The sequence below is a fragment of the Microtus ochrogaster genome, chromosome 1 (assembly GCF_000317375.1).
Source record: "Microtus ochrogaster isolate Prairie Vole_2 chromosome 1, MicOch1.0, whole genome shotgun sequence".
NCBI classification, from domain to species: domain Eukaryota; kingdom Metazoa; phylum Chordata; class Mammalia; order Rodentia; family Cricetidae; genus Microtus; species Microtus ochrogaster.
The window spans coordinates 108,247,089-108,273,457 of record NC_022009.1 but is presented as its reverse complement, the minus strand read 5'-3'; the positions used below and the strand labels follow the sequence as shown (position 1 = coordinate 108,273,457).

Here is a 26,369-nt window from a genome sequence, read left to right as displayed (position 1 = left end):
AAAAAAAAACATGTTTAGATGTTCTTCTGTCTAGACTTCCTTTTACTGTGTATCTTTCAGCCTTTTCATCTATATTTATATATTTCATAATTCTATGTTACATTTGAGGACACAAAGGCAAATTTTTACAATTCTTTGCTTTCAAAATACATTTATATTGATAGACGATAAGTATTGAGTCGCTTTGGTGATATACGAACTAGTGATGGTTGTACTACTCCAGGACTAACCAGTAATATATGTACTAGTCAGGGATGATGTCATAATCATTTATAAAATGGCACTTGTCCACCCTCACTTCCCCACTGGTCAGTCAACAACATGAGGCATTAAGAAGCCCAAACCAGGATAACTCAACTAATTTTGGACTCGGAAGAAAATGTGTCAGTTATTGTAATGATTAGTTTGACTGTCAGTTTCATACAACCAAGATCATCTTAGGAGGGTCTCCTCAAGGAACTTTCTAGATCATGTTAGCTGGTAAGCATGTTTATGGGGAAAATGTCTTGATAACATTAATTGATATGATAATACACAGCCTTAAGGTAGGCGGCTTTGTTTCCCAGGTAGGACCCTGATAGCTAGCTAAATATAATCATGCATGCATTTATTTATCTCCTGTCTTGATTGTTAAAGTGATGGCACATCAATACCATAGCACCCTGATTGTCCTGAAATAATGGCCTGTATTCTTTGTTGTGGACTCTCACCTGGCTTTTTACCAGGGTATGTTATCACAGAAACTTGCATGAAAACAGAACAGTTGTCTAGCATAAGAAGAATGCCATTCTTCTCCAGCAGAGTAGATGATACTTTATTTTAATATTAACACAGCACTTATATAAACCTGCAATGAAATAATCATCACCATTTAGCTAATTTTTAGCACACTTAAAATTGATGATGTAAGATAAATATAAACTTCTTTTGGCACTAGAGTGTACAATTTTGAGTACAGGAAGCTTAAGAACTGCCTAAAAACGAAAAAAAAAAGATACGAAAACAATAGAAGGCTAAAAATAATTCAAAACTTTATGATATGAATTATTTATACATGTGAGTTTAAGAAAATGTATGAGCCATTCTGAAAAGCATCAATTGTATTCAAGTATCTGAACAATTACTCAAAAATTCTTTTAGAAATATTGGTTATTTTTGCTGTCAGTATACACTTACCTTTAGAAGTAACATTTACAAGCATTGTGTGTCTTCATTAGACAATAAATCATGTTAGCAATAAAGTAAAATCTTAACTATAATATTATTTAGTAGGTAAAGCATTAAAAAAAAGCAAAGTCTCTTTCAAACTACTGATGCAATGACACTTCATTTTTATATATTTGTAACAAGGCCTCCCAATTTCCCAGGAAAAATATATTACCGTAAGCGCTGTTATTTTCGTTAAAATATCTATGAGTCTCACTTTCCAGGGTTCTTCAAGGTTTTCTGGTATGGGTATATAAGTATAATAAGCAAGAAGGATGCAAGATAATCCAAAGAGCAGCATTTTATTCCCCATGATAAAACTCGAAACCTCTCTCTGCTTATAGTCAAATTGCTACCTCATATATAAATCGCTAAACAGTAAGACAAAGGTAGCAGGCCAAGTCTTCCAGACAACACGGCAATAAAGCAACTCATTTACTATTCAGTTCTAAAATCAGGCCACTGTTGTAACAGGTAATGCATCTGTGCTTCTTTGTGTAACACAAGGCACCATAAATTATCTATTGAAAATTGGGTCAAGAGTAAAACCATCATGAGAAGATCAATTTCTTTCACATCAGTAAAACACATGTTAGTGAGACTCACAGCACAGGAAAGATTAAAATCCACTTTTTGGCGTCATTTTAACAAAAGGAGTGACAAGAATTTAAAAATAATTTATGAGTAACATTTAATCAACCCAAAGGCTAAAGCCTATAGCACAGATTATTTAAAAAAAAAAAAATAAAACCTACTATGTCAAGTAAGCACTAGGAGAGCACTAGAAGGCAAGAAACTAAATGCTGGTCAAAATTATATAAATAATTCACTTAATGAAGAAATATCTGGGCAATATTAATCACACATTGAAGTTAAACCTTGGGAATTCATATAGCTACTTGCATAATCATGAGAATATTATATTACATTAAACAAAGATTTGTTGCAACATAGTATTATGTTTGTATTAAGTAAGAAATAAATATTTGAATAAACCTGACATATATCTGTTCTTTTATGAAATTTCCTTGCTTTTCTTTTCATTGTTCTAAGTGTTGTCTATGCATGTTATCACAGAATGAATTTCTTACTTGAAGCCACTTCCGAGTTACTACAAGAAATTTGAGGCAGAAACTGTTAGTGGCATGATTAATTGTTCCATGTTGTTCTTTGCTATGCTTCCCAATCCTGTTTTCACATCTACCAGAAAAAAAATATGTACAAGACAAAAATGCCTTGTACAAATAGATAGGTACTGGAGAAACCAGGAAAATTAAACACACAGCTTACCTCTCTCGCTGGAATGCTAGGAATGGTGTATTCTTACAATTTGGTGATCCATTACTGTTTGATGAGATAGACTCTGTCTGTATTTTCCAGAATTAGTTTTTCCTTAAGTCCTTTCTCCCTAAACCTGGAGCATCATTTACAGACCATAAACCCCACCCTTATGAATGATGTCACTTGTATTTTACAACAGCCTAAGTGACTCCTATGTTATCTTGAGATCAGGCCAGTCTTAACACCCATCAGTACTATGTTTACCTTAACACAAGCTTTCTAAACACTAAATCATGGGCAGTATCTCTGAGACAACATTTCCCATTCTTGTGAAAGAAACCTGGTGTACTTTGTAAGGAATCTCAGTGTAAATGTCTTAAATTGTGCAATTTGGACTGACTTAATTGTTATTGGAATACCTTATTAAAAATTATACTATGCTTAAACATGGCTAAAACAAAATGACCTGGACCAGATGCTAGAAGTCCTGGTTTTCAGCACAGGTTACAACAAAATCAGACTAAGTCATTCATATCTCTTTGTAGACCATTTTCCCCCTACCTGCTATAAAGCCTGAAAGATAAACACTACCAAAAAAATCAGAAAAAGTCATTCTTCCCAAGCATTTGTGAATAAATATATGGCTCCTGGATAGAATATGCCAAGCAGAGCAGGGTATAATTATGCATTTTGGAGTATTTATGCCTAGTTATTGGTTGTTCAGCTCTTTATTAGACCAATTAGGTGCTTTAGGCTGACAAAGTAACACAGCTTCACAGAGTTAAACAAATGCAGCATAAAATATTGCAGCACATCTTTGCATCATTAAACAAATATTCCACAACATAAGCAAATGTAACACATTTTAAATTAATATTCCCCACTATTTCTCCCTTTTCATTTAAATTGAAGCCAAAATTTTAAACTTTAATATAGTAAAACTAAATACAGCAAAAATATCTATCAAGGAACAATTACATTTACAATATTCTGCCCATTTATATTTAGCAAATTCAGAGAGAATATTCTATTATCTATCTCATCTTAGTGATTTTAACATTTTATATCTAACTTATTTTCTATCATAACTAAAGAAAACTACAACTCTAATTATTTAGCTTTTAACTCCATCAAAGATCGCAGAAGGATGGTGTAATATAACCTAACAACAGAGCTATCTGGCTGCCTGGACAATCACATAAGCTGCTTGGCAACACTGAAGCACTCATCTTTGACCTACAGGCCAAGAATATCTGGCAGACTTTTCAGTGAACCAGGAAATCTGAAGGGAAGGACAGTCACACGTATTGACAAAGGTCATCAGTTGCTTTCCTCTGTGTCCTACAGAATGTAAAGGAGACTCCTTTGTGAAACGGGAATCTCCAAGGACTGCCCTGCCTTTTCTTGGTGAAGTGCAAATCTTTTTTTCTGTCTTGCCTGTACAGTCTGTATAACATACTTTCAAACAGTCAAGGCATAAGCAATTTCTTGCCTACCTGGCTAGCATTGCCTCACTGAAAGCAAATTCTATGTGGATTTTCTTTGATGCCCTCCATCCTTTTATGAAATAAATTGATGCTGCCAGGAGTAGATGTGTCTCCTTGTCATAAAAATCTCTAAATTAGTGAAATATTTTAAATTTCATATTCTATAGATTTTTGAAGTGTTTGAAGATCATTTATCTACCTAAAATATATCTCTGTTTGATCTTAAAAACATACCAAACATATCTGATTGTTACAAATGACTAATTACTGACCCGTGTTTCTTGATTATCCTAAATAGTTTATAATAATAGCTTTCAAAAACCAGAACTTTACCTTAAATTTTAAATTAGCTTCATAGTTACAATACATTAAACAGGACTAGAAACATATATACAGTATGTTGCAACAAAATTAACCTTAAATTTGTATCAATACACCAAAATGCATGCCAAAAGAAAATGTCTGAGATTAACAGTTGCCTTTTTATCCTATATTCCTATATTCCCCTAAATGATAACAAAGATTCATAACCCACCAAATAACCAAAGACTACCCACTCCATCTCTTGGAAATGTGGGCATCACGTTCTCCAGACTGTTTACTGTTGTCTGTGGGAGAAGGTATTTTTAGGGGTTTCTGAGAAAATTGAGAAAATGGTCATATTCTGGGAAGACCAGTTGTAGCCTTTGTTGATATATGCGTGTCAAGATTCAAGAGGTCTTTCCTGCTCAAACATGATCCGTATCAACCCTGAAGGAATCCATAGCCTCTTGTCTCCTGGGAAATCAAATGTAAAACCTCTTCCCCAAAGCAATGCATTTTTTGAGTTTCATTTTAAAGTTAAGGCATTCTTAAAATACCTAGGCTGGTTTATTTCATCTGTCCCTCTGTCAATCCATGTCCTTCTGCACTTGTCATTATTTATCAGCAACCAAAAAAATTCAACATCAACACAATATAATACAGAATCCAGACTACTTATGTATTTCCCATCTTACATGACTGTTTTCTTTTATATTACTCTTACTCTCTCTTTAAAGATTTTTTATTTTTAGCAATTTTTTCTTTGATTATCTCTATTCTTTCTCTTAAGTCTGTATATATTGTTAAACACAGTGTAACCTATTTAGAGGTTTTTTTCCATCTGCACCTCTTTTGCTGTATATCTTTTAGCCTTTAAACTGCTAAGCAGTGTAGCAAGGACGTCTGAGTAGCTTTGGCTGCTGGCTCTGCCTTTTTCTAGGGTTATAAGAGCCAAGCCTAAAGATCATAGCCTGGTTGGAGATGAGTGACTGAGAGCTGCATTCAACCCTTCAACTCTGGAATGCTAGTGCCTGTACTAGGGCAAGTGTTTTTTACTTAGTTTTCTGTTTCTACAGGATGTTCAAGACCCCAGTGTTTGGCAGAACCTCTTAAAAGGAACCATAGCCACATTTTTGAAAACCTTTCTCAGGTAACACATGGAAATATGGCCGCACATTGGACACCAAAATATAGGTTTCAGATTTATTTATTTATTTATTTATTTATGTATGTATGTATGTATGTATGTATGTATGTATGTATTCATTCATTCATTCATTTATTTATTTACTCTTTACTCTTTCTTCTTGGGTGCCTAGCATCCTGCTCCCAAATAATCACTCAGAGACTTTTTGTTGCTTATTAATTCCTGGCCTGAGCTTGTCTTGCTTCTAGCAAGCTTTTCTTTACTTAAATTATTCTTTCTTTTGTCTCTGGGTCTTTTCCTTTTTATTTCTGTATATCTTTTCTTTCTTTCTTATTCAATGTCTGGCTATGTGATTGAGTGACTGGCCCCTGGCATCTCCCTTTCCCCTTATTCAGTCTCTCTTCTTTTCTTCTTTTGTTTACTCTTTCTGTCTGACAGTCCTACCTATCCCCCTGCTGCCTAGTGATTGATCTCTTTATTATACCAACCAGGTGTTTCAGGCAGGCAAAGTAACACAGCTACACAGAGTTAAACAAATGCAACATAAAAGAATGTAATGCAGCATTGCATCATTAAACAAATATTCCATGACATAAATGAATATAATATCTTAAATTAATATTCCACAAGGTATGTATGTATGTGTGCATGTTTGTTTATATGTGTGTATGTATGTATGTATGTATGTATGTATGTATGTAACAGCAACAAATAAAAAAGAGGCCATGAATTTGAAAGAGAACAGGAATGGCATATAGGAGGGTTGGAGGGAATAGAAAAAATAAAAGGAATAATATTTAAAAAGAGAAGATGGAGGCTGAAATCAAGCAGAGGAAACAATCCCACATAAGCGCACTGGAAAGTACAACTCAATTTTTAATTATTAGATAATTCTTGCATGTTCTTCCAACAATCTCTCCTCCAAACTTCAGAGAATTTACACAAGCTTTCTTGACTCCTGCCCTTCCTCACATTCAGTCAGGCAAGTCCTGTTATTCCCTAATTTACAGAAATAGCATATATAACCTAGAAGCAGAAAAAAGCAAAAATACCTTAACCGTCTGATTTTTGACAACTCAAAATTTTATTAGCAGGAAAATGTTAAGGCATCACAAAGTTAGGGATTTTCTAGACAGGCTTCATTAGAAAAATATGCCCACGAAGACTTGAAAGACAGGCCAATGGGGATGATTCATCTCCACTGACTCAGAGAACAGCAAAGCAAATATTAAAGGTAACAAATCATGAGAGATGTGTTTCCAAAATTCATATATCTGTTATATAGCTGATTAGTTTTCACAAACACAACAGCAAACCAATCTGGGAGTAGAAGTGCTGTTACTATGATAAAAATTGTGATAAACAATAACTTAGTGAAGGAAAGGAGCAATTTTAACTTTGGGTTCTGGATAAATAGAGTCCATAATTATGTGGAGACAAGGCATGGCATCAAAAGCTTGAAGCTGGGCTGATCATAGTCTCATCATGCACACATATTACCTTCAAATATCCTAACGGTTTCCTTTTATTTGTAGATTGTTCATTTCATTTTAAGATTGTCTGTTTCTCCACCTACTCTATTCTCATAAAATCTACTATACTTTTCACCCATATTATAGAGTCTTGTTATGGTAAAATGAGAATCATCCCTCATACATTCATGTATTTGAATAATTAATTGGTCCCAATTGGTGCTGCTATTTGGGTAGAGCATGAAACCTTTAGGAGGTGAATATTTCCTAGAGGAAGTACACCACCGACTAAGACGACCAATCCACAATCCACATCTTTGTAAAGCAGCTGATATCCAGTAAACCATTATAGATCTAGATATTATACACACTTTGATAAATATTGAGCTAATTTATCTTAATTAGTCATCCTCCCTAGTCCTAAACTGCTATATACCTGTGAGTATCCATAGTTTGGACTAGCAAAGGGAACAGCTTGCTAGCCACAAGTACCAGATAGGAAGCTTTTAATTTTCCAAGAATAGGGTTAGTGTGAACATGGTTCTTTTTGTACTTCTCAGAAAGAATGTCACTCCAGTTCACAAACTTGAACATGTGTCTTGATCCTTCAGACATGTGTTCATTTCTCAGTCCAGCCTAGGGCAGGGCTGTGTCTTCAGTGAGGTACAAGCTTGACAGCTTAACTCCTACCTCCCTTGGTAGAAAGGGACCAGGTTCACACTCTCGATGAGATGGCAGGAAGGTGCCGATAAACTGTAGTGTACAGGGTATAACAGGGCTTGTGAGTTAATTTTTTTTTTTTTTAGTTTTTTTCGAGACAGGGTTTCTCTGTAGTTTTGGAGCCTATCCTGGAACTAGCTCTTGTAGACCAGGCTGGCCTCGACTCGAACTCACAGAGATCCTCCTGCCTCTGCCTCCCGAGTGCTGGCATTAAAGGCGTGCGCCACCATCACCCGGCTTTGTCGGTTAATTTTATCTCTGTGTTTTGAATTAATCTGGAGCTGTGGATGCAGAAATAATACTCGGTGATTTTCACACAAAGGGAATCACAACCTTTCCTTAATAACCTAATGTAAATAAATTTAAAAAAAATGTAAACACTAATGATTTTTCTCACATTTGCTCATTTAGAGATGTGGGGATTTGACATTCCACCCTCATCAGTGAGGAAATGGTGTCTGCTATCCTGCTCACATGCAATTGTTCAGTAGGATAATCAAACGGAAGCGTGATGAGGAGAGTCCTAGAGAAGAAGATGGGATGAACTGTGTTTCAGACTACTTACTGAAAATTCAAATTTTGAGTGTTTTGTTTTGGGGCATATAGTATGAGAGAGAGAGAGAGAGAGACAGAGACAGAGACAGAGACAGAACCTGAGAGAGACAAACACAGAGAGAAAGAGAGAGGGAGAGAGGGTGTGTGTGTGTGTGTTTATCTATGCCAGGTTGTTTACAGAACATACTGTTCCCTGTCTCAGCCTTTCAGGTGCTCAGGTTATAGGCATACAACCTGAATGAGCAGAAACAACATATAGAAGTAATTTAAATAGTGACATATAAGTCATATTCAAATGGAACCTAAACATATTAAAATATTCAAACAAGCATCCTACCTTTGGGAAAACACACAAAATTATTTATAAAAAATAAGCCGGACAGTGGTGGCACATACCCTTAATCCCAGCACTTGGGAGGCAGAGGGGGGGGAAATCTCTGTGAGTTCGAGGCCAGCCTGGTCTACAAGAGCTAGTTCCAGGACAGGCTCCAAAGCTACAGTGAAACCCTGTCTTGAAAAACAAAATAAATAAATAAATAAAATGTAAAATGTGCAAAATGGTGTGGAGTGGTTTGTGCCTAGCCACTGTCTTTACCAGAAATGAAAGGTCTCCTCACTTTGCGGCTTCTTCTACTCCTGCACACTACAGAAGAGAACGACAGCGGGGTGCTAAGGTTCATCACCTCGGCAGTACCTGTGCTTTGATGACAGTGCCCTATCTACAGCTGTCTATGTCTGCAGCCTTTCCCATGGAAGGTCAGGATAGAGCTAGAGCTTTCAAGGTCACGCCCTCATCAAAAGGTTGGTTGCTGTAAAATAAAAGGATTAGATCTTAACAGAGCGTAAGTAAAATAACTGGCTAGCCTTAAAATACACACACGCGCACGCACGCAACAGATAGAAAGTTCTACAAGTTCAAAGAAGGAATAGTTTCCTAAGAGACTCTTATCTAAGTTCTTGGTCTGAAAAATAATTCAGTGTGTCATAAAGGTCAGGGATTAAACAGCAAGGCACATTGTATCAATACTTAAGCAGATTCAAGGGAGAGCTCCTCTGCATGCAAGCAGGTGTGGAACCCAAGGAAGGCAGTAGATGTTTATGGTAGAAACAAGTTCATTCCTGGAGTCCAATATCCCCCTAGCCTAGCAGAATGCCTACACCCCAGGGGTCAATCACCAATTCACTTCAAAAAAGACATCAAGACTAAATGAGGAATGTATTGATTTCTTCATGCTTGAGTACACGTATGAACATGAACCAGCATACATGTGCATTCACAGGCACATGTATACACATTTACATGAAAAAGAAATACAGAAATTAAGGGACAGTCATCAATCACATTTAATGGGAAAAGGAAAGAATAATGGCTGCCTGTGCAGCAATTCAAATTTTCACAAGTTTTGATTAAAAGAAGAAGGAAGAAATACTAGTACATTAACATGATAGTTTAAACTTGTAGTCCTAAAGAAAAGAACTAAGGGAGAAGGCAGTACCTGGAATTCAAGTTTTACTAATCCTGGGCAGACCTGAGACACTGGGTCTCTTCTCTCAATACCCATTGTATTAAAGCTACTAAAATTTCAAAATATGAATATATCTGCGCATTCAAATTACTGTGATTTATTATTAGAAATCCAAATAGTGGGTCCCAGTGCACTGAGACTGTTCCAGAATATCACATACGAACCATTCCTGAAACACTCTGATAACCAGGACCTACAGTGCAGGCTCTTTTGTAAAATAGCAATTATGAAAATCTTTTCATTGCTTGAATTAATCTAGGACTGTGGACACCTGAAGAACAGCTATAGAAGTGCATCTGTAACAAACATCTGCTTTCCACAACTTTTTCTGACAGTCCTTTGTGGGGTCACCTATGCACTTTGTGCAAAGACCGGAGTTATTGCCATGAAGATGATGCATAGCTTTAAAGGCTACAGATACAAAGACCCTTTGTCTTATTTGCTGTCCATCAGCACCTTGAAGGAAAAGCACAGTAGTGGGTGAATAAGCAGTGTCTCCTCAATCCGAAAAGCTTTGCTCTGACAAAGAAGTAGCTATCAAATGCTGTATCCTAAAATGCTTGAATTTTTCCTAGACTTGCCTTGTGGACCACCTCGTGGAATTTCATTAGTTATTCCAAAGAAATGTGTAGGGAAAGCATCAAGTAAAGTTTGCTTGTGGTACCTGGATAGCTGGCGATGTGAGATGCACAGAAGCAGGCAAAGAAAAAGGCAGGCAGGCGCAATGAAGAACTCCGCGTGTCAGCACCAGGGCAGAAGAGTCAAACATCTATAGCAAAAACATACCACTTGAGTTGCTGATACTGCCGATGCACACCCAGAACTGTCTCTAGAAATACAATGCGAAGGATCTATTCCATATTTTGTAAGAATTGTGTCCTGGAGGAAGAACTTGATCACAGAACACAATCTTCAAGGGCAGCTGGGAATGGATACTGAGGAGCAAGTCTATAGCTTTAAAGAAACATCAAACACCCCAAAATGCACTATGATTAAACTTATATATTCAAATGATCTCCCAATTTCACCAACAAATGTATTAATAAAATGTGCCCCTACTTTGAACCCTTAATATCATCAACTAAACATGAGTTCACTAAAAATTTCTGTTTTTAAAACAAGAAGTAGATTCTGGTGTAAAGGGTTTCAGATGCTGGTTCTCTGTTAGGATGACGGCGAGAGAATTATTCTTCACTCTCATAATGTTTACTAGATTTGCCAAGCTCACAGTGAAGCTGGCAACTCAAAAGCAATTCATGATTATTGATGATGTTCCCAGAAACATGTGCAATCAGAAAACATGATATCCAAATATACATGGGGATCTTCACTTAGAAATTTATTTAAGTCAGAATTCTATAAAGTTGTAGAATATCAAGTCACAAACTTGAGATTTTGAGTCAATGTTGGTATAATATTTAATTATTCAATATTATTTAATACTAGTATTTAAGTATTTCTGTATTTTAAAGCATATCCTCAAATTATTTAAGTATATTAGTGGGTCTTAGTAAAACACTGTAAGTTAATTATTAAGATAAAATACTATTGTACCTCTTATTCTGTGAGGCTGTGTGTGGTATAGGAGCACACCTCAATTGGACTGTCTTGTTTTTTTTTGTTTGTTTGTTTTTCGAGACAGGGTTTCTCTGTGGCTTTGGAGCCTGTCCTGGAACTAGCTCTGTAGACCAGGCTGGTCTCAAACTCACAGAGATCCGCCTGCCTCTGTCTCCCGAGTGCTGGGATTAAAGGCGTGCGCCACCATCGCCCGGCGGACGGTCTTGTTAATTATCTCTATCATTTTAAACCATTAGACTTCTTAAATTATTTATACATCAATATAAACAATGTTAGTCAGATGGTCCTCTTGAATTTTTTATATTTCAAATGGTATCCAAATGTTTTAAAAATAGCAAAATTGAAATAAAGTAAATTTAAAAATATGAACATACAGCAAGGTAAATAATTGCAAGTAACTAAAGATATGTACCATTATTAAAGTAAGGGCAACATAATCCACCATTTTAAACACTTGTATAAAATGATAATGTAGTTGATTTGATTTAAATTACAGTGGAAAAAGCAGGACATTCTTAAGATTGTAAGTCAGATATTTCTTAAAACACAAATTATTATTCTGATTGCTTCAAGGAATGATCATGACCATAGTACTGGCCCATCCAGTACATTTACTGCACCCAAGAAATATTTTTAGTGTATTCAGATATGGATTCTGCAAATCCATTTCCACACCATGGAGTTGGCAGGAAATATATTCACCCTCATGATGAAGCTTTCCTGAATATGTATAACACCCAATAAGTATTAAAGTAATGTGCATTTCTCATCTTTGGTGTAAGGTTGAAAATTTGGGCCAAAGTCATGATACATGAAGAAATGCTATTTGGGAAACTCTTGAAATGACTTTGGCATGAGTATTGTTGTTGCCCTTTGAGATTTGTACTTGGTGTTGTAAATTTTTCAAAATAAGCTTTTTCTAGTGTCATGGGCTTAAACTCTTACATAGAACCATTCATATTTAGCAATTTCATTAACAAACTTTGTTTGCTTTCTAAACAGAAATAAAATTTCATGTTCATTAAAATAAGCAATATCAGATTTTTTACATTGGTATTTCCTCATAGAAATTTACTATGAACTGAATCTAATTATACATTTTAAAGGAAGTGGAAAATGGGGCTAAATTTCTGTGATTAACACCTGAGCAGAAAGCAATGTCAAAATTCCTTTTAGTTATAAATGTAAACCAGTTTGCTTAAAAAGCATAAAATGGTCTTTATTAATCAAAACAAAAACATACTAAATACTATTAAATTCTTGGGGGGAAAATGAAATCATTGCAGAAAAAAACTGTATTATGCTCATAAAAGACCAAACAAAGTTCAGTTCAGTGTGGCTAGATGTAATTTATTCAATACACACATTAGAAAATACACTTACTGCAGCTTCCTAAGGAAAAGGCACAACCGTGAATATAAATGGTAGCTGGTCTCTGTCTTTCAGACTTCCTTTTTGACAAATACAAACAGGAATGTCACTGAAATCTGTGTCAATCCCTGAAACGTTTTCATCTGAAATTGACTTTGTCAGTTGAATTCTCACCATTATGGACAAAAATTCTTCATATTTCATAAGACCCATGTTTTCAAATAATGTAACCTATCTAAATAAAAATGTAAATATTAATTGTTTAACTTTCATAAGACCAAATGGACATCCAGATACAATGTAAAACATGAGTAACTGATGTGCTAATACCATGTGTGTATATTGCATCCTTCCCCTGGCCTAAGGAAGCATCCACAAAGAGGAGGCAGAGTGCAAAGCCCTGAACTTGAACTTGGGGAGGATTGCTAGCACCCAGTCCACTGGACGTTACAGGACCTTTATACTCATGAGCTCACACCAACTGTGACTCCCCGCACACAAGTGTGAATGCCAACTTTCTAGTAAGGAGGGCTGAGTGGCTCAGTAGGCTGCTTCCACAGTAGGGAAGCTATTGGCTAGTGGAGAATGGAGAGTCAGTTTCCTTTAGGGGATGACTCTTAGGAAGTTCCTCTGGCTCCTGCAGATGGGCCTACAACCATGCACATAGAAACAACTCTAAATGGACTCAGAGCATTTTTTTAAAGATGTGAAACTGAGAGGGAGATTGGGTAGCTGGTTCTGGAAGTATTTGGATGGGGGAGGGGTTGAAGGATAGATTTGATTGCAGTACATTGTACACTTGTACACAATTCTCAAAGAATCAATAAATATGTATTAAAACATCACTAGACAATCCCAAAGGCAAATACATGCAGACAATATTTATACAAATAAATCAGAGTTGCCATCCTTACTTCAGAAACAACATTGATTACATTATTCAGAATTGTTTAGATTCAAAGCAAAAAGAAAAAAATGAGTTAAATAAGTCTCAGTCTGGTTACCTTTATATCACCTACACAGTTGGGTCCCATCGGCATTTTATCATGGACATGCCAGGGTCTGTCAGTCAGTGTTTTCTGTACGAGGTGATGTCACTTTCTCTAGCTTTTTAGATACTGATAATTTACCCTTCTTGTAAGTAATCCTTCCTGTAAGTAACACTCACGCACAAAACTAATTAAACCCATGGTGTCTCATAAAAGAAGGGTATGATGTTAGGAGGAGATTGTTGAGAGGCTTCCAACAAAGGGAGGATCACAAGAGAGGTACTTCAACATATCAATTTATAAGACTGTTGAGAAGATTTTTTTTCTTTTTTTTTTTATTGAGAAAAAAAAATTTCCACCTCCTCCCAGCCTCCCACTCCTCCCGCCCTCCCCCGACTCCTTACAGGAAGGTTGGATAGGGGAGCAGGGAAGCACATATCTTAATTAAGGGAGCCATCTTAGGGTTGGGAAGAGACTCGGACCTAGAGGGGCTTCCAGGTGCCCAAGGAAAGGTCCCCAGTTAGTTCCTGGGGCAGCTGAGGATAGGGAACCTGAAATGATCCTAACCTATAGCCATACTGTTGAGAAGATTTTAAAACATTGATTACGTTCTTGATTTCTCCCTTGACCTAATTATCATTGGGTAGTGTGTCATTTAACTTTCAAAAAGTTTGTGTAATTTCTGTAGTATGGGAGCCCATCTGGAGTCCATTCTGACTCATAAGCCATTTGAATTCAAGTTGGCTTGCTTCAGTCTCCTTGAGGGTTGTGAGAATGCTCTGATTAAGCCAGTGGGAAAGAGCACTTTGCTCCATAGAAAGAACACATTGTCTAGTAGTATTCATGCGTACTGCTGATGCCAGGCCAAGGGCACATCGAAGTAGAAATTCAAACTGTTTGCCAGCAGTAGGCTCATGATAGATAGGAACAAGAATGGCCTTGTGGTTTTAGATACTGTTTGACTGTCTCTTATGCTTTGCTCTGCCTTCGTGTAGAAGCAGGCTTTGAAATCAACTCTGGGCTCCTTGGCATTGACCAACCGGCCTCCTGAATCCACCCTTTGTATCTGTCTCAGTTTCTTTCATCTGCCTCTTCTTCCATCCTTACGCCATCCTCCAGGGACCCGAGTTGAGTCATCAGCAGGCTCTGACACTGTAGGTTTGGTTTTTTTTTTTTAATGTTGCTATCCTGCTTCTCACTTTTTGATCGGACAGGATGCAGAGTGTTATTTGTTTTCCTATACTGAGTGAAACTTGCTTTGGGTCCTTATATATGGTGGATTTGGAAGAAAGTTCTGGGGGGCACTGAAAGTATATTCTTTAGGATTTAATTTGAATGGTCTGCAGATGTCTTTATATCCATTTGATTTATGGTGCCACTTAACATCAGAATTCCTCTGTTTAGTTTTGTCTGGATTACCTGTATATTAATGAGAGTCAGGTACGGAAGTTATGCATTGTCCCTGGGTTAAGTTGGGCCAATCTGTACTTTTTATGTCTAATGCAAATTTGTTTTTGAAACTGTGTGCTTCTGTTTGTGACATAAATGTTTACCAATGGAATATTCTCTTGATTGAGATTTTGTTTAGTGGGTATGAAAATCTAGTTTTGTTTTGAAGTCTGTCTTTCAGCATTAGAATGCTTTCATGTTTCTTGATGGTATTTGCTTAGAATACCATTTTCAGTCATTTTACCATAAGGAATATCTATTGCTGCTGATGAGGTGTGATTTTTGGAAGAAGCCAAGAATTGGATCCTGTTTTATAATGCAGTTTGTTAGCCTGTTTTTCAGCCAGTCTGTTAGTCTTTTGGGGAACTGAGACTATTAATACTAAGAGTTATTAATCTACATTGTACCATTTCCTGTCATTGTGTTAGTGTGGTAATGTTTTCTTAGATGCCTTTTAACTAACTCTTCTGAATTATGTACTTATTCATTGTATTCTCTTGGATTGGCTTAACCTTCTCTTCAGAGCAAAATATTTCTTTGACTATAATCCTTAGAGCAGATTAGTAGTATATGCATTCCTTAAATCTTTGAAAACTCTTTTTTCTCCTTTAGTTATGACTTATGACTGATGTAGTAGTTTGGTCTAGAATCTGTGATTTTTTTTAACCTGTAGAATGCAAGTCCAACCCATCTGACTTTTAAATCTGTATTGAAAAGTCTGATTTCGCAGGGCAGTGGTGGCACACACCTTTAATCCCAGCACATGGGGATGCAGAGGCAGGTGGATCTCTGTGAGTTTGAGGCCAGCCTGGTTTACAAGAGCTAGTTCCAGGGCAAGCTCCAAAGTTACAGAGAAACCCTGTCTCGAAAAAAAAAAAAATTCTGGTGTTATTCTGATAATCATGTCTTACATGTGACATGTTCTGTTTTCCTTGAAGCTTCTCTTTGCTGTCATATCTAATTGTTATTCTGTATGCATCTTTTCTTTTGATAGGCATCTCTTTATACTTGGTATTTTTCTTATATTTTTATGTTATAAATATTTCTGTGTATTTGACATGGGTTTCTCGTCCTTCTTCTACACTTATCATTCATAAATTTAGTTTAGTTTTGTTTTTAAATGGTTTCCCAGAATTGCTGAATGTTCCATTCTTTGGTTCTTCCAAATTTACCATATTTATGAACCTTTACCAAAAAATATAATCCAATAAGACACCAATATATTTTAGAAAAGCAAGAATAAGTCAAACCAAATGCATGAGATGACAAGAAATATTAAATATTAGTTCAGAAATTAGTTAAAGGTAGACTTACAAAATCTTTACATAGCATAAATAAAAGAAGTGGGTCTTTGGAAAGATAAGATAAAGAAATTCCCAGATAAATTTGTAAAAGGATGCCATAATTAATAACAAAGTTATTACAAAATAAAATAATAGATTATGAGGGAGTCTTTAACATAGACTCAAAAAAATTGATAGGACAAGTTGTTAATGCTTTGAAACTTTTATTTCAAAAATCTGGAAGACTTACAAAAATGGAAAAAATTGGTCTGAAAAAGCAAAATGATAAAACCGGACTTGCTGAACATAGCAGACAATGAGGACTACTGAGAACTCAAGAACAATAGCAATGGGTTTTTGATCCTACTGCATGTACTGGCTTTCGGGGAGCCTAGGCAGTTTGGATGCTCACCTTACTAAACCTGGATGGAGGTGGGCAGTCCTTGGACTTCCCACAGGTCAGGGAACCCTGATTGCTCTTCGAGCTGATGAGGGAGGGGGACTTGACCGGGGGAGGGGGAGGGAAATGGGAGGTGGTGGCGAGGAGGAGGCAGAAATCCTTAATAAATAAATAAAATTAAAAAAAAACAAAAACAAAAAAAATGGAAAAAATTCCTAAACTGGCATTACCAATAGAAGTTATAATGAATCAAATTTAAAGCAAGAAAATATGATAATTGATAGTCTCCGCCATGAGCAGAGAGATTCACTGTTGAATACTACTAAACTATTAGCATTAATAACCAATACCTTTCAAAAATTGAAAGGAAAATAACAACATAAAACTTTTTCTGTAACCTCATTTGTAGTCTGACACTAACCCTTTAAGGAAGGCCCAGCATCATAAACTTCAAAATATTCTCCACAAAAGAAAGGGAAGTAGCATTTCCATACTAACTCCATATATCCAGTAAATAGCGTGAAATAAAACAACAGACACACACACACACACACACACACACACACACACAAGAATGCACATACAACCACACAAATACAAATAAAATTTCCTGTATAACATAGATCAAAACTTATTGAATGAAATGAATGCACAGAAAGCTCAAGTCTACATTAAGAGAATCATTCATAGTTCTCAATTTGGTTTTATCCTGGGAGTAGAATGTAAGGTTATCTCAACATATGAAAACTAGTAACTGCAGCATTCCATATAAACAAAGTTAAGAACATTATTTAAATAGATGTGTTTAGTAGTTTACAAAACTTGTTGGTAAATGACATAGAAAAAGTAGGAAGAGGTAAAACTGGAATGTACTGCAAGGCAATAGAGGCTACAGAGAAGAAATCTGTGGGTCACCCAGTTAAAAGGTGGGCATGCTTCCTATAAAGTCAGAAACAATCCAGAGATGCCACTACATTCAATCTTTCAAAATAGTTAGGAGGCTTAGAGTAGAGTACAAATAAGGAAGAAAGAACTCTAGGGTGGTGGTCCCTCTGTGGGGAAAGCACGTACAAGCATTGGATTGGAGTTCAAATGCCTCTTACCCATGTAAATATCTGAAGGGAGTGAGAAAGAAAATGTTACATGCCAACACTGAAAAACCAAAAACGAGTCTCCTCAAAGCTACCTGGCTAGCTAGGATTAGTCAAATCAGGGAACTCTAGATTCAATGAGAAATCCTCAAAAAAGTAAAGTGAAGAGCACTCTAGGAAGATAACCAGTATCAACGTAGGTTTGTTTGGTCTTGTTGTTGTTTTGATCCTGGAGCTGCCTTTATCAACAGACTATTTGGCATTTCCTGAAAATTGCATAATAACACTTTTCTTTATGGCTAAATAAAATTCAGTTGTGTGAATATAGGCATTTCTGATCCTTCCATTTCCTGGTGAGCATCTGTGATGAATCCATTCCCTTGCCGTTATGAAGGGAAGACACAGCAAACATGGATGAGCAGGTCTCATTCTTTTGCCTGTGACAAAAGGTTATATGAGCTTTGTGGCAGGTCTATGTTTGCTAGGTTTTATGGTAGTTCTTTATTTTCCTGATCTAGAAAAACAAACTTAAAATTTATATGGATAGACAAAAGATTTCAAGTTGTTAAAACACAGGAAATACCCACAATAATTTATAAATAGGATGAAAGGAATTGAAAGAGCTACTGCACAGAACAAGAAACTCTCTGTAGAATAAAAAGACAACCTATAGAGTGGCAGATAGCATTTATAACTGTGCTCTCAGAGGCAGACTATTATCTAGAACATACAAAGACCTGAAAATAGTAAATACTAAACTACAAAACTTGCAATAAGTAAATGCACAATCAGATGGAGAGACAGTAACTGTCAATAATTTTCTGAAAAAAGTCCGAAGTCTGCATCTATTAGAACCCTTAGAGAATGGCATCTCAGAACACCTAAATGCTGAATACCAAATGCTGATGAAGATGTGCAGAAACAAGAACTCTAGCACTGCTGCTGATGAAAATATGTGAGTAGACACTGTGGAAAGCTCAGTAGAGGTTTCCAAAAAATTACAAATAGAATTTCTACATCACCTACTACTCCTCTCTGTACCCAACGGAATATAAAGATTAGTCACAGAGAAACTTGAACATCTGTGGATACTGATGCACTCCTCACAGTGGCTCAGTACTAGAACCTGAATAGATGTCTACGAAGTGATCAAAATGTAAAGAAAATGTATACGTGTACAAGGGGATTTAATTTAGTTTTAATGGAATATGAAATCATGAAACTTACAGGTCTGTAGCAAGATATGGAAATTATAAAATTTTCAACTTGCTCTGTAAAATCAAACCATCTGCAAGCCTTCTTTCACATGCGCACCTCAGATTTCAATATTTTATATGTATTATAAGTGGGCAGGCACAGCCGATGAGATTAGTGAGGGGATGGTGAGAGGTGTAAAAAGAGTCCTTAAGGAAAAGACAATGAAAAAAAGGGGGATTATATAATATATGAGAGTTTAAAATAGAATGGCAACTAATGAGACCAAAGAACAAGAGGAACCAGGGGAACAGAAAGGAGAGTTCTGGGTATCAAAAGTACTAATATATATGAAGATGATAACAGAAATGCGGTAAGCTGACATTCAGCTTGTGAAGTTACATAGAGGAATTAGGGAAATTCTTGTGCTATTTTTGCGAAGAACATGGTTTCGTTCTATCCATGTTCTGAGAACTGGAATAAAGTTGAATTTAAGGATAATGAAGTAATTTGTTTTAAAGAGGAAATTTTAAGACAGGAGAGCATTCAGCCCACGGTATGGTTACATTTTTGTGGACTTCCCTGAGGCGATAGAAAACAAAATATTTGTTTAGAGGTATCAAAATTGCACAATTTGTCAATAAGGAAATTATCTTGAGCAATGTGAGTTTTGAAACCAAGGCCCGTGCTGAAGCAGAAACTGTGATTGCACAGAACTAAGAAGATAAATGTGCTGGGGTAAGATCATCTTTTCTAAAGTCTCAGCTTGTGGAAAGGCATGCTGATAAGGAGATCCCAAGCTGCAAATGAAGCTGAAGACTTTCCCCACTTCGCAAATGGGATTGCTTAGAGACTTGTTTCTGCGGGGTGAGCACACAGAATGTGACAAAAGATGACCAGGCTCAAATGACACAAAACAAACCCTCTTTCCCAGAGGTTAAAATTGGTGTCATGAGGAGTGGTCAGACTGAAGTCAGGCTGAAACTCAGAGGTGCAACTAAATCATATATTTCTGTGTCCAGGATCTGTGACTTGCGAAAGAAGCTAAGACCCTAAACAATAGTGGAGAGAGTGTCCAAACTGGCCTTGTCCTGTAGTCAGACTGATGAATATCTTAAATGTCACCACAGAACCTTCATCCAGCAACTAATGGAAACAGAGGCAAAGGCCTGCACTGGAGCACTGGACTGAGCTCCTAAAGTCCAGTTGAAGAGTGGGAGGAGTGAGACTATGAGCAAAGAGGCCAACTCCAGCCCGACAGGAAAGGAATCAGCATAGGACCTAACTAGACCCTCTGAATGTGTTTGATAGTTGCATGGCTGGGGCAGACTGCGGGGTCACTGGCAGTGTCACCAGGACTTATCTTTTGGGGAACCCATTCCCTTTGGATGGTTACCTGTCTCAGCCTAGATATAATAGGGAGGGCCTTGAACCTTCCCCAAAGTAATGAGCCTTACATTCTTTGAGGAGTGGATGGGGGTTAGGGAGGGGAGAAAGGTGGAGGGGATGGGAGGGGGAAGGATTGGGAACTGGGATTGGTATGTAAAATATAGTTTGTTTTCTTTTTAAAAAAAAAAAAAAATGAAATATGTAACTTTTTGTTTCATTGTACCAGGACTATTAAGAGATTGTCTTGTTTCTCAGAAGACCCTTTGGTCTGTTAAATCAGGTTTGAATTGGTAAAATCTATAGGTACTTCTGAAGTTATACTGTTGTATTTTCAATTGAGGTACCTGTGAAATAATGGAGAGTATGGACAGAAGGTTATGGATAAAAAGTAGCACATTGGGATGTCAAGTTCAAAAGAGATGGGTTGTGATGATGTATAGTGATTGTCAGCTTGGCAATGTATAATTTCTTAGGAACAGAGCCCATAGGCAAGCTCCTGGGGGATTTTATTGATTTAGTGAACTAGGTTGGAAGTACTTGCTTGTAGTTGGCTTTGGAGGTTGTACAATGAAGAAATAGAGAGCTGGTTTCCCAATTTCTGTAGATGACACCACTGGAGAAATGTTTCAAATTTTGGGAACATGCAGTTCTGTCTTTTGTGTATTGACAGTTAACTTGCCCTATTCCCTCAAAGAACGATGACTTTACATTATTGATCTTCTGTGGAAAAGTAACCTTTTAAATGTCTTCACTCATTCTTTAAGAAATCAGCCTAACACCTTTCTTATTCTGATAATTGCATAATTTGCTATAACCAAGGACAGGAACTAAAAAGATATGTTATAATTTCTTATTCTTTAAAAATTGTGTGTGTGTGTGTGTGTGTTTATTTGTATCCATTGCTGTAGGAAATCTTAGAGCTTGTGGTTACCCACCTACAGGGGCGTGGCCTCTTAGACCATATATGCTGACACAGAGCCTGCTTCTACACCTTCTTCCTTTTTGCCGGCTGCTCGTTCAGATTGTTGGATTGTGGGATTCTATCTCTGTCCACCATTCAAGTGGAGAATTTTGATTTGTGAGTTTACCCCTAAATAAATAACTATCTATTTCTCAATTCTGAGCTAGTGTGGGATTTCTTTTGAGCATCCCTTTATCACTTGGTGCCTATGTGGATTTAAACTCCATGCCTACCGGGTGAACTGCCAAGCTATTCCACAGCCCAGACAGTCTCCCAAGCCTGTCATCTCGTCTTGCTCTTGCTTAAGCATTTTTTTTTTGTTTTTTTGTTTTCTTTTTGTTTTTTTTGTTTTTTTTTTAGACTCCCCGTCACAACGGAGTTTGCTGCATGTGACAACTTGGAAATTTCCCAAGTGTACATACACAAAACCGCTCCATTCCCCAGGGCAATGCCTTGCTATGTGGCGACTTGTGCAGCTTCTGGCTTCTGCTCCCTGCCCCTTGCTCCGTGTATAAAATTAATTTTATTGCCTTAATTTGTCAAGCAACACATATTTCTCAGTGTAACCAGTACCAAAGCAAAAACCAAAGCAGTCCAGCACCATTCTTGTTGTCACTGGTTGCATTGCTTCTAGTTGCAACTCTGCAACTCTGACATCTGCAGTTTACCGGATCACATAACAGGTAATAAATAAATAATTATGGCAGATTTCATTACCAATGCAACTTTCAGTAACTTTTTTGCTAATACTATGGATTGCATTATGTGAGGCTTATATGACTACGGTGATATTTCAGTTTATTGGTATTAGGTTTTAGTTTTCTTCTCCATATTCTATCATTAAGAAAGAATATGGTACTCTTAGGAATGATATAATCTTTACAGACTAATTATGAACAGCTAGTTGACAGGATTAATACAATCAAAAATCAAAGGTTATCTGAAAAAGTTAATAATATTACAGACAAAACTGAATCCATATCCAAGGTTACTAAGAAGTTATCTGAAAGAATTCATACTGTTGAATTTGACAATTATAAGTTGTGAAAAAGTTACGATAAGTTAACAGAAAAAAAAATGTATCTCCAGGATGGCAATCTGCACAATATTCAAATAAAGTCCAAGGAGGAGATGTTATCTTTAAAGGAGAAAATTTAAACCTTGGAATCACAGGTGCAGAATGAAGACCAGGGACTAGATGCCTCAATGAAATCACTAGAAATATATACAGGCCAGGAGACTCAGGCTTCACAAATGACAATAATAAAAAGATTTGAAATGATTGAGGAAATTATTGGAGCTGATGAACAGGGAAAGAAGGCACAAGGACAGGATTCAACATCACCAGTGGCTGTCAGAGATGGCTTACCCAGGGTTTTAGCTTCCTACCCTGTAATTTACTCTGACAAAGCATCAAGTTGTAAAGGCTCAAAAGGATCCAAAGAAGGTTGATGGATGCCTATAGGAATGAATGATCTTAAAGAAATTAAGCAAGTTCTTCTAACTTATGGCTTGCATTTGGGCAATTTTGATACAAACCACTGTGTAAGTTGGTGTTGGAAACTGGTAATTTCTTCGTAATCTGTATAGATAAAGTTCTCTGTATATGCAAACTTACCCCAAGGAAGCAGAAGTCTGAGTGCCTCACTGGAATTTCCAGGGCCTCTTCAGTTGATGGTTGGTACCACATCTTAACTCTTTTCATTTAAAAAGGAAAGGACTGTGTATGAGCATTTGCCTGTATGTGTGTCTGTGCCTTGGGTGCATGCAGTGCTCACAGGGGCCAGAAAAGTCTACGAAATCCCTCAGGGTCACAGACAGACATAAGCTGCCAAGCACATGCCAGTAATTGAACCCAGGTTCTCTGCAAGAGCAGCCTTTTGACCTCAGAGCCATATCTCCAACCCGTACAATTAGCACAGTAATCTAACTGGTTGCACTAAGGTAACATATTTTTAGTAGAGGTTGTATTGGTTTTGGACTCTAGGAATTTAGATCTAAGATAAAGAGGGAGTTCCCTTTGGGAGATTAAAAACAGCAATCTTCCAGTCTAAATTCTGGAATTTTTTTATCTAAAATATACTGATTAATAAGATAATTTTAATGAAAGGGTAAAAAAAAGTGAATCATTCTAATCATGATGTGTTGGTTTTGGAAATGAAGAAGGTCTGCATGAGTAGTCATAACTAAAAAGCATGGTTGACGTCACTGGAAAGTTGGTTCAGTAATTAAGAGCTCTGGCTGCTCTTTCTGGGGACCTGAGTTTGGATCCCAACACCCACATGGTGGTTCACAACCATTTTTAGCTCCAGGTCCTGGGCACCTGATGCTCTTTTTTTTTTTTTTACCTCCTCAGGAACTGCACACACATAATGCATATGCAAACATGTGGGCAAAACACACATTCAATAAATAAATAAATAAAATTAAAAAAGTGAAAAGTATGGTTAATGAGAGAATGCAATTTCACCCACGTTTGCAGTTTGCTGGTGGAAACTACTACTCTCCTAAGAATGCATTCTAAAGGCTTTACTTCATAGTCACAGGATGTTAAATCAGGCAATGGGTAGACAATGAGGACCAGAAATAACAGCTCAAGATAACTTATCTTTAGGCCAGCAACACTCCAACTCTTTCCAGTTATAAACTTCTAGTCAGTCATTGAGTCTTACATATACACCGATGTATAAACATCGGTACCCTGGCTAGTCTTATGTCAGTTTTACACAGCTAGAGTCACCTGATCGGAGGGAACCTGTGGTAGCCCACGTGTGACTCAGTTTCCATCTGGAGTCATTACTGATTTAAAGAAGTCATTTGAGTTCAAATTTGCCTCTTCTGCCTGCAACCTTGAGGGCTGTTAGAAACATCCAAGTTAGACCATAAGAAAGAGCATTTTTGCCCAGATGAGAGAGCACATTATACTATTAAGATTTGGGCTGGTGTATGCCAGTCAGAGGGACACTTTTCGTTAGAGATTAGAAGCTGCTTGCTAACTGAATTCTTGTATAAGATAATGCACCAGCTTGAGCTTCACCCAAGGGAAGTGCAGGGAGGCGGTTAGCTGACTATACTGCTCTTTGTTCTGCCCTTTGCCTAAAACTAGTATATATGCTGGCTGGGAAATAAACTTGGGACTGCTGTCCTCCTGGTCTATTCTGTGTTTTCTCTTCCTTTCTCCCATCCTGCCATTTCCTATAACCTTGCACCCCTCCCAGGGACGCCCTGCTGCTTCCTGCCAGAGCAGGCACTCCAACAGGAGCGTCAGTTGAGAAAATGCCTCCTGAAGATCCAGCAGTAGGGCATTTTCTTAATTAGTAATCAATGAGGGTGGGCCCAGCCTATTGTGGGTGGTGCCACACCCACAAAGCCTGCCTAACAAAGCAGGCTGAGCCACCAGGATGGCAATTTTGTTTTTCCCTGAGAACTTTAGCTGACACCTTTCTGGATCACTTTGGGGATAGGACTAGGGTTGCAACTACACTACTGGGCTTCCTTGATCCCAACAAAAGGACCAGAGAGAGAGGGGCATGTCTTTCTACCTCTTCCTCCATCATTTGACAACTGGTCTTTCAGACCCAAGCCTTCCATTCCAAGTCAGGAAGTGAGGTCACAGATGTGAGTCGTCACTCATGTAAGGTAGCAAGGCTGGGCTACAACCATCAGGGCTTCAGCTTCCTTCAGAGTGTTTTAAATGATAAAACAATCCCATATGAGCTATTTGTTTTATAATAACATATGAGGAGATGTATGGACCAGCTGTAGATAAATCCGTTTCCATGTTGCATGAGGGTGTCAGAAAAATTTCAGAATATTTAAGTTATATGCATAAATAATATGATATTTAGAGTTCCCAACTAGTTTAGTATCATGAATGAAAATAAAAATAAGATATATGGGTCTATAGGATCACTATTAACCAAAGAAGGGATTGGAGCAAAATTATAAACTGTGGAGACATTAGTATGCTTGGACAGCTGTAATGAAATGCTGTTGTGGATGGATTAAACAACTGACACTTCCCTTCTCTGGGTTCTGGGTGTTAAAAGTTCAAGACCAGGGTTCCCGGTAACTTGCTTGGTGGCTTGCCGAATGTGTGCCTTCTCACTGCGTCTCATTCGCCCCTTTGTTGGGGCGAGGAGAGAAATAAGGAGAGAGGGAGAAGAGAGGGCCCTGCACTGTTCTAAGACTAATCCTAATGCATTAAGACACACCCTGAAAACTCACTCAGTGTTACCTCCTAGAGACCCCGCCAAGACAGTCTCATGTGGTCAGCACTTTAACATGTGAATCAGAGACACAGTTTAGTCCTATCAATCACGGTGAATTATATAACACTTGGTATTTGGATGTTAAATATTGAAACAGTGATGATGGTGGTGGGGAGGTAGATATGATGAAAATAATTTTACATGAAATTTCATTTTCTCTTTCCAAGTATCTGGAGCCATCACCTTGAAATTGGAAAAAACAAAAGCAACACAAGGCTTCTGTTGATACTGGGCAAGGGAGAAAACTTCGAGACTCTCGCGTTGCTACTAGACTTACCCCCACCCAGACACAACTTGTGATGTTCTACTTTCCTCAGGTTTACAACCATGGAGATCAGCAAAAGTTACAAGAACCAAATTAGTTAGAATTAAACTCTCATAGCCTAATACTCCAGATTCCCAAACATGTAGTAAAATGAGCCACACTTGGGAGAGAGGAAAGTAAGTGAGCTATAAAATACTGCCCCAGGTCTGTTGCCCTGCAGTATACAGAAAGCCATGAGCTCACACTTCTGTGTGGTTTGTTTTGCTTACTGTTTTGATTTGCCTACACTATAGCCTTGTCATCGATGTGGGAGTGTCATATATCAATCTGTTGATTTCATTGGTTGAGTAATAAACAAACTGCTTGGGCTCATAGCTTAGAACATAGGTGGGTGGAGTAAACAGAACAGAATGCTGGGAGGAAGAGGAAGT

The 26,369-nt window shown here is 37.3% G+C and overlaps 1 protein-coding gene and 1 pseudogene across 1 annotated transcript in view; both read right to left on the bottom strand.

Annotated features, from left to right (window-relative positions):
* LOC101990466 (arylacetamide deacetylase-like 2) overlaps positions 1-1,519 on the bottom strand; it is a 20,231-nt gene extending 18,712 nt beyond the window's left edge. The window contains exon 1 of the mRNA XM_005344032.2: positions 1,382-1,519. Coding sequence (XP_005344089.1) covers positions 1,382-1,519 — 138 coding nt within the window. The remainder of the gene's footprint in view (positions 1-1,381) is intronic.
* Positions 1,520-7,316: 5,797 nt separating this feature from the next.
* On the bottom strand, positions 7,317-14,747 carry LOC101989613 (annotated as a pseudogene).
* Between the last annotated feature and the right edge of the window lie 11,622 nt (positions 14,748-26,369).